We start from the raw sequence: 16,479 nt of genomic DNA, 5'->3' as shown, positions 1-16,479 counted from the left end.
TGTAGCACCAAAGAGAATGCTCAATTATTTTTGCATATGCCAATTGCTTTTTCCGAAAGTCCTTGCAGCCAGGATGTTCATGTAAAATAATAATGTAATAGTTGTAGTTTAATCCATTCATAAATTTAAGCTAACCAGTAATATTCAACAATATTCAACAAAAAAAGAGTCATGAGTACCATAAAAAATATTTTAAGGTTCAACTTCATTATTAACCAACCAGTCCTTCAACAGCAGCAACAAACACAGCACACATCAAAACCAGCTGCTGCAAACACGAACACACCAAAGCCAGCAGCAGGATTTTTTTAATACTACCAGAAAGCCCAATTTATCAAAACAGAACCTCTTTTGATTATTCAAACACACCAACTAGTTACGAAATCGAATGGATAGCCTCTTACATAAAGCCTGAACACTTAAGTTACTCAAAGCACAGTCAAATTTAGCTATGCCTCACAAATGTCCAAAATAAATCACTCCCACATGCAAACTAAGCATGCTGTCTCGCAAGACTACAAACTTAAGAAATGTTCAACAATTGTATGAAGTTTAGAGCACAGAGATGATACAATGAGATAAAAACATTATCTCAAAGAAAGAGATAAAATTCCACCATTTACAAGCAGAAAATTCTTCTACTTCTTAAAAAACAAAAGAGCAGTGCCTTTAAATAACCATGTATTTAACAGTGCATTTAGATTAACACTAACTAATTTAGACATACAATGGCAGTATATTGTTCAATCAAACTCAGCACCTAATAGTTTCGCAAGTGCAAGAAATCGTAACAAGTAATATAATGATAAAGAAGGGTGTCGAACCATGAGGACTATTTACCTATTAACTATTATAATTGTTCTAATTATAAATTATTTGAAAATCAAGAAAAGTGATGGATTTTAAATCTAAAAAGTAAAATAAAAACAAAGAAAATTAAATCAACTAAATACTTAAAAAGAAAAAGATTTCACCTAAAAAGAAAACACTAAGGCATCCGCCTCACCTGAGCAATCTAATCTCAAATCCTAATCATGCAATCAATCATCATCCTATTTGACGGCAAAATATTCTAACTTCTCTAAGACCCTCTCTCGAGTAGAATTAGAATTACCCAAAATATGATAACCCACGATATGTCTATGCGAATGTAAAAGCATTTTAAGTACAGATTAAAAATATTTGACATAAAAGCCACACAAATCACGTTGGCACATTCCTATTTTTCGTTCAATTCATGGCATACATCATAAGAAGCTAAACAACATGCATCATCTCTCGAATTAACATGAACGACAAATCACTCAACTATTGACCAAATAATTGAAAGCATTAAACTCAATGATGTATACTCAAAAGAAATGATAAAATTATGATCACATAGAAATAAGATTCGGAATTGTCATGGAGAGGTTACATCGTAACCTTAGCAATAACAATTAGCTCATTATAGAATCAAAACAAACCAAAATAATTCTAAAATTCATAATGAAAATTGTACAAAGAGAAGATAAAATAATTAAAAAGGAAACTGTATGTAGATTAAGAATCTCAATCATCAACAACTCCAATTCGGCCTCTCTCTTCTTCTTTTCCAAGCTTTGAATTCCCCTCTCTAATGGTGAAGAAAATTCTCTTCCTTATTTTTTTATCTTCGAATCTCCTCCTTCTATAAAGCTCTGATCGTCCTCCCTTCTTATCTCCCCAAAATAAGATTCTCCAAATTCCCTTCTTTTATGCCGCGACCTTGATGTGCGATTTTCTCTATCGAGATCTTCCATCTTTAAAAATCTTCAACACAAAAGTTGTGAGATTTTTTCTTAACTTTCCATAGATACCCAGATCACCCTTTTTGGAGTTCTTTAGCAAAAGTTATGCTTCAAATACTGAAGGGCGTGTCAAGAAATTCGAGAGAAGAATTTGAGTTTGAAAAGGAATCTTGATGAAGGGACTTTGAATTTGAAAAGGAAGGTTTCCTCCTTACCCCATGACTACTTTAATTTATTTATTCCTAAACAAAATAAATCAAAACTCAAATAAATAATAAAATTAAACACAAACTAGCATAAAAATAAGAGTGAAAATATGACAAAACTTGTACAGAAATTAAACACATCAAGTATCCATAAATTTAGGGGACAATATCAAAGATTAAATGCAATTTTTGTATTTGAGTGTAACAATTTTCAAATATAGGGGGCAATATCATCATTAATATCAGCAAGAAAAAGAAAGAGATAACCAAGTTGTATCAAAGAATATACAGATACACCTGCAGATGTTGGGACCGTTTAAAGCCAGAATTAAGCGTAACCTTTGTTCAACAGTGTTTCCAAACAGGGTTTATTTAAGTTAAAATAAAATTGTTTCTTACCTTTTAATTTGTCTGCAAGTAAACCGTGTAAATATATTAGTAGACTTCAGCAGAGGCCACAGCAGGGGTAGCTGTCAGCTGTAATTACATGTTAGCTAAGTCAGGAGGGATACTCATATTCTTCTTCCACACCTATATTCCACGTATAGTGCATCAAAAATCACATTTATTGTGGCAAATACAGTCTTCTAGTAGAACTATGTTTTTGAAATGGAAAATAATGTAGTGAAATAAAAAGATAAGGTGGCATACATATATAAAGTCTATTAGTAGAATTATGTTTTTGACATGAAAATTAGGCAAGAAAAGAAAAATGATAAGATACAAGAAAGGGAAGCACCCCTTCCAGGACAACATTTTTCTGCTAGATATTTCCTCAAACATATTATGCTCATGCTGAAGCAAGCATGTTTGTCCAAAAAATTACAAACATATACTCAAAAACCAGAAGATGCTCAAATCAACAACCGCAGGGCATAGGCAATTTGAGAGTGAACATAAGCAGATTATACACATTAAAATACAATAAATTTATAATGGAATAAATTGAATCAAACTCGAGAGATTGAAGATTAAATCAGATCCCAAAAATGAATCAAACTCTTCAAATCAAAAGTGCTTCTATTCACTTTTAGGCGGACCAGACCTGCCACCTATTCAACATGGAAGATGGAAAACTGCAAACAGAGCAACCCAATCCAAAATCAACCAACTCAATCTAAATTGGCCAAACTTGGGTTCATAACCTAGGTCAACTCAGTTTAATTTATTATAATTTAAATAACATATTTTTTATTATTTATTATTTATAATTATGAATTTGCACATCGAAAATTGGTCCAAACATCACTAGTTTGATCACAATGTTAACCCACCAGTCTAATTGATTCACCGACTTGGTGCCCTTATCAGATTAGCCATCATTTCAATTAAAAAAAAAAAAAAACAAACATTGGCAAAATTATAATATATGTAAAAGGAAGATATAAAGCTCAAATCAATTATAGTTTACTAATAATGATCTAAAATCCTTTGCCAACAACAGTCATAAAATCCTTAAATTTGGACAAGTAATTGTCATAAGCCATAGATTTTAGTGAAGGAAGGAAAATTGATATTCCAAGAGTATTAGTACTATTCATTAGAAATGAAATTAACTATTCGTTAGAAATGAAATTAACTAGGGCTTGTATTGGCTCGACTGCTCGAGTATGGTCTCATAAATTGCAACCAATCATGCCACAATCCGGCACCATTTAAAAACCATGTCTTTAGTAGCACTTTGCTCTCCAATAGCAATTCCTCCTTCAACTAAGCAGTCCCCTCTACATATATATAATCTTCAAAAGTGAATGACGGGAGTGTCACTTGAGAGGGTGCCCATGAATGCTTTCCCATAGCTATTGTACCACAAAAGAGGATGTTCAATTTTTTATTTTTTTATTTTTTTGCATTTGCCAATTGCTTTTTCCGAAAGTCCTTGCAGTCAGGATGTTTAACAACAACAAAACCAAGCCTTAGTCCCACTAGGTTGGGTCAGCTATATTAATAGTTGTAATTTAATCCATTCATAAAATTAAGCTAAACGGTAATGATATTCAACAATAGAAACAGTAACAAAATTCAAACAAAACAATAAGTACGATAAATAATATTTTAAGGTTGCAACTTCATTATTAACAACCAACCAGTTCCAGTTCTTCAACAGCAGCAACAAGCACAACACACATCAAAACCAGCAGCAACAAACACAAACAAACCAAAACTCAGCAGCAGGATTTTTTTCAATACTACCAGAAAGCCCAATTTATCAATACTAAAGATAACCACAATCCTTCCTTCTTTTTTTCCCAACCAGAACAAATATTTACATAAAGCCTTGACACCGAAGTTACTCAAAGCGCATTCAAATTTTTGTGAATCAAAATGTGCCGATAAGCATAGCTTTTTGGGCAGAACGGACTGGTCAAATTAAAGCAGATGAGTGTACAATGACTGCCACATTTCCTCATCCTTTTCAACTTCTAAAGCTAAGCGAATGAAAACCCAACTACTATAGGCTTGAACAGGTTCTTTGTGCTGTTTCATCAGTTTTGCTTTTGGGTCTGGAAGCCCCCACTAAGAGCGATCTAAAATGGAAAACAGAAAACAGAAGATAAATAATTGGGGAAAAAAAAATTTCTCATTTAGGGTCCTTTTGGATCAAGGATTTTGATAGGAAAAGGAAAGCAAATGAAAATACGAAGAAAACTCATTTTCCATTATTCTTTCCTTCCATATGAAAAAATACCATTAAAAATGAAAGTTTGTTTAAATACAATTAAAAATTAGGAAAATTCACCCCCACGGGGTTGCTCGGGTGGTATAGTTCCAGGCCCTTTACCGGATGGTCGAGGGTTTGAAACCCGCTGCTGCCTTTGGAGACACGTGATTTATCAGGTGGCCGGCATTGGGGTGTGTTAGGCTGCCCCCAGTTTTGGTGCCACACCACCGATCACAAAGTGGTGCGGTGGTGGCTGGAGTCCCTGGGTCATCCAAAAAAAAATTGAGAAAATTCAAATATTAATGATTTGTAAAATCAAAATTTTGTTCATAAATTTGATATTTTTTTCTTTTTTAAAGTTTCCTTGATAACAAAACATGAAAATGTGAATTCCTTAATATTTTCTTTACCTTCCCATAATATATTCTGAGCTCCAAACTGGGCCTTATTGTTTCACTTTTGGAAAGGGTTTAATTCATGTGGAAAGGGGGTACAAGAAAAAGACGGTAGGACATGACTTCAAGAAACTGAGATATAAGCTTCTGTTCCTTTACCTAGCTCAATATCAGAGAGGGGAAAAAGTCAAAATTTAGCCATGCCTCACAAATGTCCAAAATAAATCACTCCCAAGCAGGTTCCCAGAATTGCAAAAACTATATTCTAATGGAACTTTTCAGAGTGTTTGAGAGACAACGATTGCCTCAGAGTTATAAACATGACAATGAATTCTACAGCAAGTATCAATTAACATCCAACTACACACATGTTCTGTTTATTTTTTTTTATTTTTTTTCTCTTACTATTGAAGCTAAGTAAACATGTTCAAGTTTATTGGTGAATAGGAAAATTTGGATTGTCATAGCCAATAATTTTGAATATTAATATAATCTACCTAAACTTATCAAACATACAAAAATAAATAAAATTAAACACATGCAAACTAAGCATGGTGACTGGCAAAACTACAAACTTAAGAAATGTTTAACAATAATATCAAGTTACAGTGAACGGTAAGAAATAAGACAAAATCACCCATCAAAAAGATAATAAAAAGGAGGTTCAAAAAACATACTAACCAAATGAAAAATTATTTAAAGAAAGGCTATCCACCATCTCTGATTCATGGATATAAAGCAGAGAGATGATAAAATGAGATAAAAACATTATCTCAAAGAAAGAAACAAAAGTCCACCATTTACAAACAGAAAATTCTTCTACTTCTTAAAAAAAAGAACAGTGCCTTTAAATAATCATGCATTTAACAGTGCGTTTAGATTAACACTAATTAATTTAGATTTACACTGGCAGAATAGTGTTCATTCAAACTCAGCCCCTGATAGTACCCATAAATTTAGGACAATATCATGATTAAATGCAATTTTTGTATTTGAGTGTAATAATCCTCAAATACAAGGGACAATATCATCATAAATATCAGCAAGAAAAATAAAGAGAACCAAGTTGTATCAAACAAGATACAGATACACCTGCAGATGCTGGGATTGTTTAAAGCCAGAATTAAGCCTAACCTTTGTTCAAAGGCGTTTCCAAACAGTGTTTATTTAAGTTAAAAAAAATTGGTTCTTACCTTTTAAGTTGTTTGCAAGTAAACTGTGTACTTCAGCAGAGGCCACAGCAGGCGTAGCTGTCAGCTGTAACTACATGTTAGCTAAGTCAACAAGGATACTCACATTCTTCTTCCAGCTAAGTCAAGAGGGATACTCATATTCTTCTCCCACACCTATATTCCACGTATAGTATCACATTTATTGTGGCCTATACAGTCTTTTAGTAGAACTATGTTTTTGAAATGGAAAATAATGTAGTGAAATAAAAAGATATGGTGGCAAATATAATCTAATAGTAGAATTATGTTTTTGACATGAAAATTAGGCAAGAAAAGAAAAATGATTAGATAAAAGAAAGGGAAGCACCCCTTCCAGGACAACATTTTTCTGCTAGATATTTCCTCAAACATATTATGCTCATGCTGAAGCAAGCATTTTTGTCCAAAAAGTTACAAACATATACTCAAAAACCTGAAGACGCTCAAATCAACACCCATAGGGCATAGGCAATTTGAGAGTGAACACAAGCAGATTATACACAGTAAAATACAATAAATTTAGAATGCAACAAATTGAATCAAACTTGAGAGATTGAAGTTTAAATCAGATCCCAAAAATGAATCAAACTCTTCAAATCAAAAGTGAATTGAAATTGAAATCGGATTTGAAAAATCAAAACTCCTGCTTGAACTGAACTTGATAAATCAACCAATTAATCAAATCAAACTTGAATTCAGTCGAGACTTACATGAAATCTGATTCTTGATGAGAGAATTGTTACAGATTTTCATCGTCGTCTTTTTCGGAGAGAATCGCTCTAGCATGAAGGATCGGGGCTGTTGCAGGAGAGTATCAGGCAGCTCCTTAAAAAGAAATAAATGACTAGCTTTAAAAAGTAAAAAAGAAATCATATAGAAAGAAATTTCTTGCAGGTAGAAGTGAAGATTTTCTACTTATGCTTATCCTCTTAACTAAGTAATAAATATATTTAACATAATACTTATTTATAATTATGCAAACACTATTTAATTAAATTACAATCATTTATTTAAGTAAAAATACTTTTAAGTACATATTTTTAAGTGTTTCCAAACAGGCCCTAAGTTGTTTTCTTAAGTCATCCCAACAATCCCCTAAATGACGTAATGACAAAGAAAGACTTTCATAAATAATTTTGATCAGTTATAAAGCTTGTAGCCAGCCAATCTTGCGAGAAGCTACATGGTACCTTCCAATTATTAGCACACTGAGGGTAAGGCTCTAAAAAAGCTTACAAGAGGAACCAAACTTCCTCTTTAACAATACAATACTTCCCTCTACAAGGCTACAGTGCAAACATCAGCCAATGTCGGCAATGCAACAGTTCAAACAAGACTTGGCATGACTAGGAACCAAAGCTGACACCATTTTTGGGTGAGCAATGCATAATGCCAATGACACATTAAAAAATTTAAAATGAAATGGTCAACAATGTTAGACAAGTAGTATTAGCAAAAAGACCTTAAGACTGGCTGCATTTAGGCTGTCCAAGAGATAATTTTAGTTCTGCCATAAAAAGAGAATTACAGTATGCTGTCCATATAAGAACTAATGTTACAACATTATCTATCAAGATAAAGTTCCCATATTTACCATCCTTGAGCAATACACTATGGCTATCTTTCCATCGAAATTGCTCTTTCAATTTTCCTTTCTTTAATTTTTTTATTTTTTTGTTTTTTTTTTTGGTTTTGGTTTTTTCCTTTTACCGTTTTGCTCTTGACAATTTAGGTACATTTCTTTTATATTTTCTTATTGGGTGCTCAGCTTATACGGTTTTCTTTGTTCAGCACTAAGGGATTGCCCCAGGTTTAGCATGTAATTTGACAAGGTGCAATTAATAACTATATAATTCCATGATTAACAATGAATATGTTAATTGCACAGAAATCAATAACCATCCACAACTCATGAAGGAATCATTTTCAAGAAAAAGATGAGTTGAATGCAATATTAACAAATAAGAGTTGGGGCTTCAGATAAAAGATGTAAGTTACTATTAGAAAGAGAGTAATTATCGACTAAAATGTCCTTATCTTTTTAGATTAAGACAAAAAAATTCTAAAGAAACAAATTTCTTACGATGTATAAAAGTATAAATAATGGAAAATCAATTTGTAGACAAAAATATAATCTTTTAAAAGTAAGACTTAATATTTTAAAACGAAATATATTTTTATACTATATATAGAAGTGTAAATAGTGTAATTTATTTTGTACAAAAAAAATATATATTATTTATCTTTTAAAAGTAAGATCGAATATTCTTAGTAGAAATAAGTTGCTATAATATAAAGTAATTCAACAAAAATTAAACTCAACAATCTTATACTACATTTTGCCAAAATCTATATAAATCCAAATCCAACATCTAAATTCCGTACTTATACAAAAGGTAATAGTATATCTATACTTTAAATTAATAATAGTACAAATAAGATAAATCATTTTAAGAAAAAAACTTTATAATTTTAAAGTATGAAAAAAATATTCCTAAAAGAAAGTAAATTTATATTATATATAAATGTACAAATGGTATAAATCATTATATGGGCAAAAAATATCCTTATCTTTTGAAAAAAAAAAAAAACTAAAAGCTCATATAAAGAATATAATTTTAAATCAATGACAAAAGTATATTTATTTTCAAAAGTAAATTTCTATAAGACCATGTTGGACTTCCGGGTCATAATATAAGACCAACATTCCTAAAAAAAGCAAAATTCTTAAAATAAACATACTTACCTTTTGAAAGTAAAAGCAAATGGTCTTAAAATAAATAAATTCTTATAATACATATTAGAAAATAAATTTACACAAAATTAGATAAAATTACACTTGGAATGACTAAAAGTTTATATTCGAACTCAATGAAAAAAATATATTTGTAAAAAAAAAATAAACTAACATTACATATAGATATCTATATCTTATTTTAAAAGTAACACAAAAACATTCATAAATTCAAGCAAAATTAGATAAAATTACATTTATAAAATCTACTTTAGATATGTTAAAGTTTGAAATTAAAAAAGAATTTCTATTTAACTGAAAAAAAAAAAAAACAAAGGGTATATACATATCATATATATAAAAGTAAAAATAGTGTAAATAATTTTGAAGACAAAATATTATTGTCTTTTAGAAGCAAAACAAGCATTTCTAAAAAAAATTCAATAATATTGGATAAACCTGACTTTAAAAAATTTATTTTGAAAAGGTCAAGATTTGGACCTAGAAAATCCATTTCATTCAAAATATAAATATAAATGCAATGGTTTACAAATGTTAAATAAAATGAACGTCTCAGACAAAAAAGGTAAATTCCCCTTCTGTCTTCACAAATTATTGCAAAATATCTAACATTATTTAGATAAATAATAATATGGTTTCTAAAAGATAAATTTTAGAAATGAAATTGTAAACCTAGAAATACCCTCCAAATGATAAATTTTTAATTTATTTAAAATAAGCTCATAATTGACCATTAAATAAATAATAAAAAACATTAACAATTAAGATTTTAGATAGCAAATTGCACTTAGAAATACTAATAAACTTATTAATATTTTCACGGGAAAAGTCATATGTTGAGATTGATTTTTATCAAATAAAAAATTTTAAAATTTTAATTATTATAATTTTTATCTATAATGTTATGTAATATCAAATTTCAATAATTTTCATAATTTTAATTAGAATATTTGTGTCATATTGCATCTTATATTGTTTAATATTTTTCACATCCCTATATTTACATGAGGTCATAATAGTATCTCATATGGATATTTGTGTTTTATATGTTTTAAACAAAATATTAATTTTTACAACCTCCTTTCAATATTTGCACTTTAGTATTTTGTAGACTAAGTTATGGCAATATACTATTAATTTGCTTTAAAAATATATCTAAAATTTATTATAAATTATAAGAATATTTTATATAATATTAGTCAAATACAATCACATTGAACGCATGTGAAATGTTTACTAGTTTCTTTCAAAAATAAGGGGGAAAAAAAATCAAACTGGCCCACCTAGCCCTTACCATCATTGTTGCATATAAAATTTCTAAGGGTGATATAGGAGGCAAAAAAAGGGCAAGAAAATAAAACCATCTGTTTATCCACAGCATAATCCTCAGTCCGACTATCAAAAAAAGAGAGAGAGTATAATGCCACAAGTTGTTCAGGAAAAAAAAACCAATTGAATGCGCAATAACTCATCAAAGTTGCATATGAAAGCTCTATGGTTACAACAAAGACAAATCCACTATAACCGGGAAGGACAAAGAAAATGAAAATATGCATACCAAAACAAACATTCTCTAGCACTGTAGCAGTTTCTTCTCATTTGCTTCATTGTGGTAATTAAGCAACTTCTCTTACTCTGCTTCAATCACATAATATCAGACAAATATCTTCTGTTTCTTTTTCCAGTGACGAAGATGCGACAAGTCCTCGACCGCCTTGGAAATGTTAATAATTTTTTGCTGATATGTGGTTTCCTCCTGGAGGAAGGAATTCCAATTGTCATCTTCTCCAAAGACTCTGCACTCTCTAATAAATACTCTACTACCTCTAGTTCATGTTCGCTCCCAGTGAATTCATGCAGTTCAACTTCCTTAAGACGTAATGACAGATAACCAGTAAATATTCGGAAACTCGTCAAACTCCCAACATCTTTATAAACCTATGGAGAAAATGGGGAAGCAAAGCAAGTTAAAAATCCTTTATTGGAAAACTGTTGAAAGCGAAAAGTGTGTCAAGCACATCACCACCATTCATTTGGTGGATCCAATGAATGGTGGTGATGTGCTTAGCACACAAAGAAACTTGGTTTCATTGCATCTAGCTTAACTCACATGTCCAACTACTAGCACCTCAAGATTAGGTGAACAGCGAAGTAATTCAGCCAGCATTTCCAATCCAGTATCATTATGGGAATCAACCTCCAAACGGATCAAGTTAGGAAATGTAGGCACAGAACGTTGGATGACTTCAAGAACCTGCATACAGATAATAGTTATAGAAGCTTCACTTTTCATTTTTTATTTTTTCTCCAACAACAAATCAACAGAAACGAATTTGGTCACATAATAAAGAAGTTTGTGAGATCAAGAGATGTAATTATTGCAGCTTCTTACCGACACAGAATATCCAGTTAAATGAAGAGACACCACCTTAGAGACTGCTTCAAAAATTTTGGCAACAGGAGGAGCATAGAATAACAAATTTTGTTCAGTCTCTTGCTGCGCACTCAGTTCAATGCATAAATGAGCTTCAACTAGACATGTTAGCCCCTTCAAAGTATAGCCTTTTCTCACCATATCATCTTCATAGCGTAGGTATTGAAGATATGGAGCATCAATCACTACTTCCGCCAAGTTGCCAACTTGAGCATAGAGCAAAGCAAGCCTTTTAAGCGTAGAAACTGAAATATCAAAAATTTGTACCCCCTCAAACCTACAGTCACATGTAAGCAAATCTTCAAGCACAGGACAGCCGGATAACATTCTCTTAAAGGAGTCATACTGAAGAGACAGATATTGAAGATGCAGGGTCTTCAGACGTGGTAAAGAAACGTTACTAGGAACATTGAGGTCATAATCCACATCAAGTTTTAGAACAACTAGCGTTCTACAAGTGAAGAGGTCGTACGGCAGCAAACTCAAGTTTGTGCCTCCTGTATTATGCGCCATTTGTAGGTCAATGTCAAGTTCTTGAACATTACGGCGCACAGCAGCAGATACCCACGTATTAACATGTGGAACATCGAGGTACACATCGCATTTAAGACGGAATCGATTCATTTGCGATGGACCACGCAAAGCCAACAATCCGTAGATGAAATTCACGAATCTATGACGAGACCCTTTACGGCGGAAAGAATCGTCGAAGTCGAGATTAGGGCTGGAGATGAAGAGGTACTTCCACCGGGTGGATAAGACGCTGGTTCTGCCTGCATCTTTTGTGGGCAGAAAAGAGAGAATGTAACAGAGAACGGAGTCTGGAAGGTTGCTGATTCTATCCTCGGAATCCTCAAGGACCTTCTCGCATTTCTGCGGCGAATCCATGATTTGTGTGGATGGAGCAGCTCAATCCTTCGAAATTTCGGAGCTAGGTTTGTCCAGGAGAATCGATTCAGGGACCTGAGATTCAACTTGATTTTAGGGTTTACGGTTTGGCGATTTTATTCAACTTCTCTTTCTGATTCCGTGCTTGGCAAACTGCAATTTTGTATTTGCTCAAACACATGAATTTTAACATTTAAAATACATGTATTTTTTATTTTTTTAATATTAATTTAAATTAATAGATGGCTGTTCTTTTTTATTTTAAAATGAAATTATATTTTATTAATAATAAATATATTATAATATAAAATAAAATAATAAATAATTATCCTTTAATTATTTGTTTAAATTATAAAATAGCAATTAAATTTTTTTATATTTACTAAATTGACCCAATTCAAAAAATCATCTTAAATTGCTTCCCAAATTTCCCTTAATTAATTTTTTTTTAAATAATTTTTTTATAAATATTTACAGCAATATAATATAAACATCTCTTTTTTTTCATTAAAAATACTTAATTTAAGTGATAAGCACCATATATAAATTTTTTTTAAGGGCTCTAAAGTGAAGTATAAAGATCGGAAGTTTACTTAATCTATGTTTGAAGAGGTCGTAAATTTAAGTAAAATATAATATATATATATATATATATATATTTAAATTTAATTAATTTAAAGTCAAATCTAAAATCTAAACTTTGTACTCTAAAAAAGGCATTATAATTAAAAGATGGATTACTTTATGTACATTTATTTAATTAAAGTCAAATCTAAAATCTAAACTTTATACTCTAAAAAAGGCATTATTATTAAAAGATGGATTACTTTTATGTACATTTATTAGCAGAGGGGTCATGCATTTATTTTATTTATAGGTAGAAAAAGGAAATACTTGAAGGCATCCACCACCGAGTAAAACTCAGGCATCTACAAAGCCACAAGGGATTCTTAAAAGGCATCTTCTACTAAGCAACCATTTGGGAGCACATAAAAAAAATATATTTATAACACTTATCATTTAAAATAAATATTTTTATAAAAAATAAAATAAAATTTAGATTACATCACAAGAAACACTTAAAAAAATATTACTTTTCTAGAATCACTTTTTTAAAAACTATTTAAGTATATTTTAAGAAACAATTTAAGATAACTTTTGGACACTTAAGTGCTAACAGGATCAATTTTATAAATATAAGAAACTTTAGTGACTATTTTACAATTTAAAAAATATATTATAAGATAATCATATATTATTTTACTACATATTATAATATATAAATTATTAATGAAACATAATCAAATTTTGGAACAAAGAAGAAAAATCATCACTTAATTTAAATTAATATTAAAAATTAAAAATAATAAATTAATTAATAATATTATTTTAACATAAATGAATATGATAATCATATGTTTATAAGTATGTATTAAGAACAAGATCATTCTAAATAAAAAATAATATTTTTGCTTAATAAAATATTTAAATATTAATTAAAAATAATAGTTAAAATAAAAAACTAATTAAATCTATCAATTATTAATAAAATACAATTAAATTCTAGAATGAATTAAAAAAAACACCAATAAATTTAAATTAATATTAAATAAATTAAATTTTTTAATTTAGTTATTAATACTATTTTTAACAGAATATGATAATCATATTATAAATATACATTAATAACAAAATTATTGTTAATTAATAAATAATATTATATTATCTTAGTTAATAGAAAAATATTTAAATTTTAATTAAAAATAATATAATTATCATTTAATTTTTTAATTATAAAAATATTAATATTTTTATTTAAAATATATTTGAAAATACATATTAAATATTATAGTTCAATTACAGATTGAACAAGAATTATTTATTAATTTAAATTAATATTAAATACATTAAAATTTTAAATTTAATTAATAATATTATTTTTATCATAATTTAATTTTATAGTAATATGTTATAAATATACATTAATAACAAGATTATTATTAATTAAAAAATAATAATCTTATATTATTTTTTAATAAAAAATATTTAAATTTTAAATATAAATAATTAAAATAATTATTAAAGAAATTGTTAATTAAAAATATTAATTTTTTTATAATTTAAAATATGTTTAAAAATAATCTTATAGTGGTACTACAATAAAAGTAAGTATCCAACTACCACTTATTTTAAACAGAACTAAATACCACTTATAACTTTCAGTACTTTTCGAGTTGAACACTTATTATCAGCACTTATTAAATTCAACACCTATTCTGAAATATACTAATGCATAAGCGGCTCCAAACGATTCTTAAGAACATACATTTATCGGGGTGAAACAAGAATGGTTTCAACATCCATAATGACAAGATTATGGTTTCCTAATGCTAAGAGATGCAGCCATAACAAATAATAATAAAAATGTAAATGTGGAGGCCAATGTGCTGTCAATGATTATAATACTACATACATATATGCAGAGCAACTTCATGCAATTCCCATCTAATCTATAACATAATATAAGCAAAGCATCAAACAACTATGCCAATTGGATAATATTGACAAGAATATTCAGCTAAAACAATGAACACACACACAGTAGCTGTCACAGCTCCACATTAGATGTGTACTATAGAAATTTTCGGCAGGTTGATTTGAGTTCTAACTATGTAAAGCAACTTATCAGTGAATTAAAGTGGACAATATCTCACAAAAATTGTGCCCAAAACAGCTACATTTGGTTTCAAAGCCATTGTAAGAGGACTATCATGTGAATCTGTACCAATATGGCACTCCAATATAAAACTTCCAATATTCTTATAATCCTAGGTAATAATAGAGGCAGCTCAAAGAACTCCTAATGCAAGGTCAAAATTCCCAAGGAAACATAATTATTTTAATTGCAAATGTCAAGGAATTAAAAACAATGGAAGACCTTAGCAATCTCATTAGCATGACCACACAGTGAAGCTTTTTTCAAATCAAAAATAAAGATCTAGGAGCAATGTAAACCTCATGGTTAGAAGTATTCCCAAATTTGGGAGCTTTTTCTGTTTTAAAGAATTGTTTAAGTGTTGATACATGAACTCAGATTGTTGGGTATAGTCGAGTATTCTGCAGACTTGCAGCTGCAAGAGCAAAATTAGGAGTTGAAATTCATTCATTTTTTTCCCCTGGTCTTTTGTGTCTAGTTACACAAACATATATGGCCTATACCTTAATTAATTGAAAAATATACAAAGATAGACAGCTCAATGTATTAGAATGAAATTGCATACTTACAGTGAGTTATTGCAGCAACACACAACAATACAACACAGGGATAGCCAAACAAATTTGTGGAGACCTGCAGAAGGATTTCTGAGTATGGAATCACAGATGATTAGGATCAGCTACCATGAGAGAAGAAAGGACAAAAAAGAACCCCGTGCGTAGCTGTAGCTTCTGCTGTGGAGAGATCGAAACCCTAACTCCCAAAGCACAAAATTAAAAATGACGAAAAAAAAATCGATTTGTACCAGAATGTAAGATTGATTGGCAGATCTTCTTCAATTGGTGTCGAAAAATTGGCAAAACCTTCCAGTTCAGGGGGTCAATCCATAAATGAAATAGATCTACAGAAGCACAAATGAAAAGGAGAGGCAAGGGAAGCATGAGAGCAACAAGAAGAAGAAGATGACAACGATGATGTGGTTCAGCAGCTGTGAGCTTGTGGAACATGGAGCTTCAGCCATAGAGGCTGAGGCTGAGGGCGGGGTCGAGGGAGAACCTGCTAGACTGCCGGAGGAGCTCCTGCCATGATCCGTCCGAGGCTGTGATATGAATTTGGCTATATGAAATTTATGGGTTGGGAAGTAATTTCAAATCCGTGTATTTTGAGTTTTAAAATAGATTATGTATTTGACACAAATTTAAAAACACATTTTAAAATTTAATCCGAATAATACATTTTGTATTTAGTTTCTCCAAATTCAAATACACACGTTTCAAAATAGACTATTCAATTCATAACTATAATTTTTTCTCTCTTTTTGTCTAAAACATTTCTATACATCAAATTTTCAATCAAATATTTGTTGAACCATATTTTCAACAATTTATAATAATTTGTATTGTGAAAATGAATTTTTAAATAAGTTACAAAACTTTAAAAAAA

At 30.0% G+C, this 16,479-nt stretch overlaps 1 protein-coding gene across 40 annotated transcripts; it reads right to left on the bottom strand.

The window, feature by feature from the left end:
- Positions 1-1,362: 1,362 nt before the first annotated feature.
- Positions 1,363-16,191, bottom strand: LOC131160880 (F-box protein At4g22280-like). 40 transcript variants are annotated; one of them, XR_009138156.1, is made up of 11 exons: positions 15,842-16,172; positions 15,606-15,683; positions 11,391-12,395; positions 11,109-11,252; positions 10,557-10,936; positions 6,954-7,041; positions 6,226-6,378; positions 5,048-5,191; positions 4,758-4,899; positions 2,375-2,506; positions 1,363-2,011 (listed from the first exon to the last, which is right to left on the bottom strand). XR_009138156.1 is itself a non-coding variant. In XM_058116833.1 (5 exons), the coding sequence occupies exons 3-5, from the start codon at positions 12,318-12,320 to the stop codon at positions 10,643-10,645; spliced, it is 1,368 nt and encodes a 455-aa protein (XP_057972816.1). In that variant the 5' UTR covers positions 12,321-12,395; positions 15,606-15,767; positions 15,842-16,191; the 3' UTR covers positions 10,366-10,642. The 40 variants fall into 40 exon arrangements, 5 of the variants coding, with proteins under 5 accessions (XP_057972816.1, XP_057972826.1, XP_057972788.1 ...); XR_009138151.1 differs by having other exon boundaries at positions 6,954-7,068; positions 15,606-16,172; XR_009138163.1 differs by lacking the exons at positions 1,363-2,011; positions 2,375-2,506 and adding an exon at positions 4,000-4,503 and having other exon boundaries at positions 6,954-7,068; positions 11,391-12,473.
- Between the last annotated feature and the right edge of the window lie 288 nt (positions 16,192-16,479).

Source organism: Malania oleifera, chromosome 1 (assembly GCF_029873635.1).
Source record: "Malania oleifera isolate guangnan ecotype guangnan chromosome 1, ASM2987363v1, whole genome shotgun sequence".
NCBI lineage: Eukaryota > Viridiplantae > Streptophyta > Magnoliopsida > Santalales > Ximeniaceae > Malania > Malania oleifera.
Note: the sequence above shows the minus strand (reverse complement) of the source record. Positions and strands in the feature narration are given on the sequence as shown.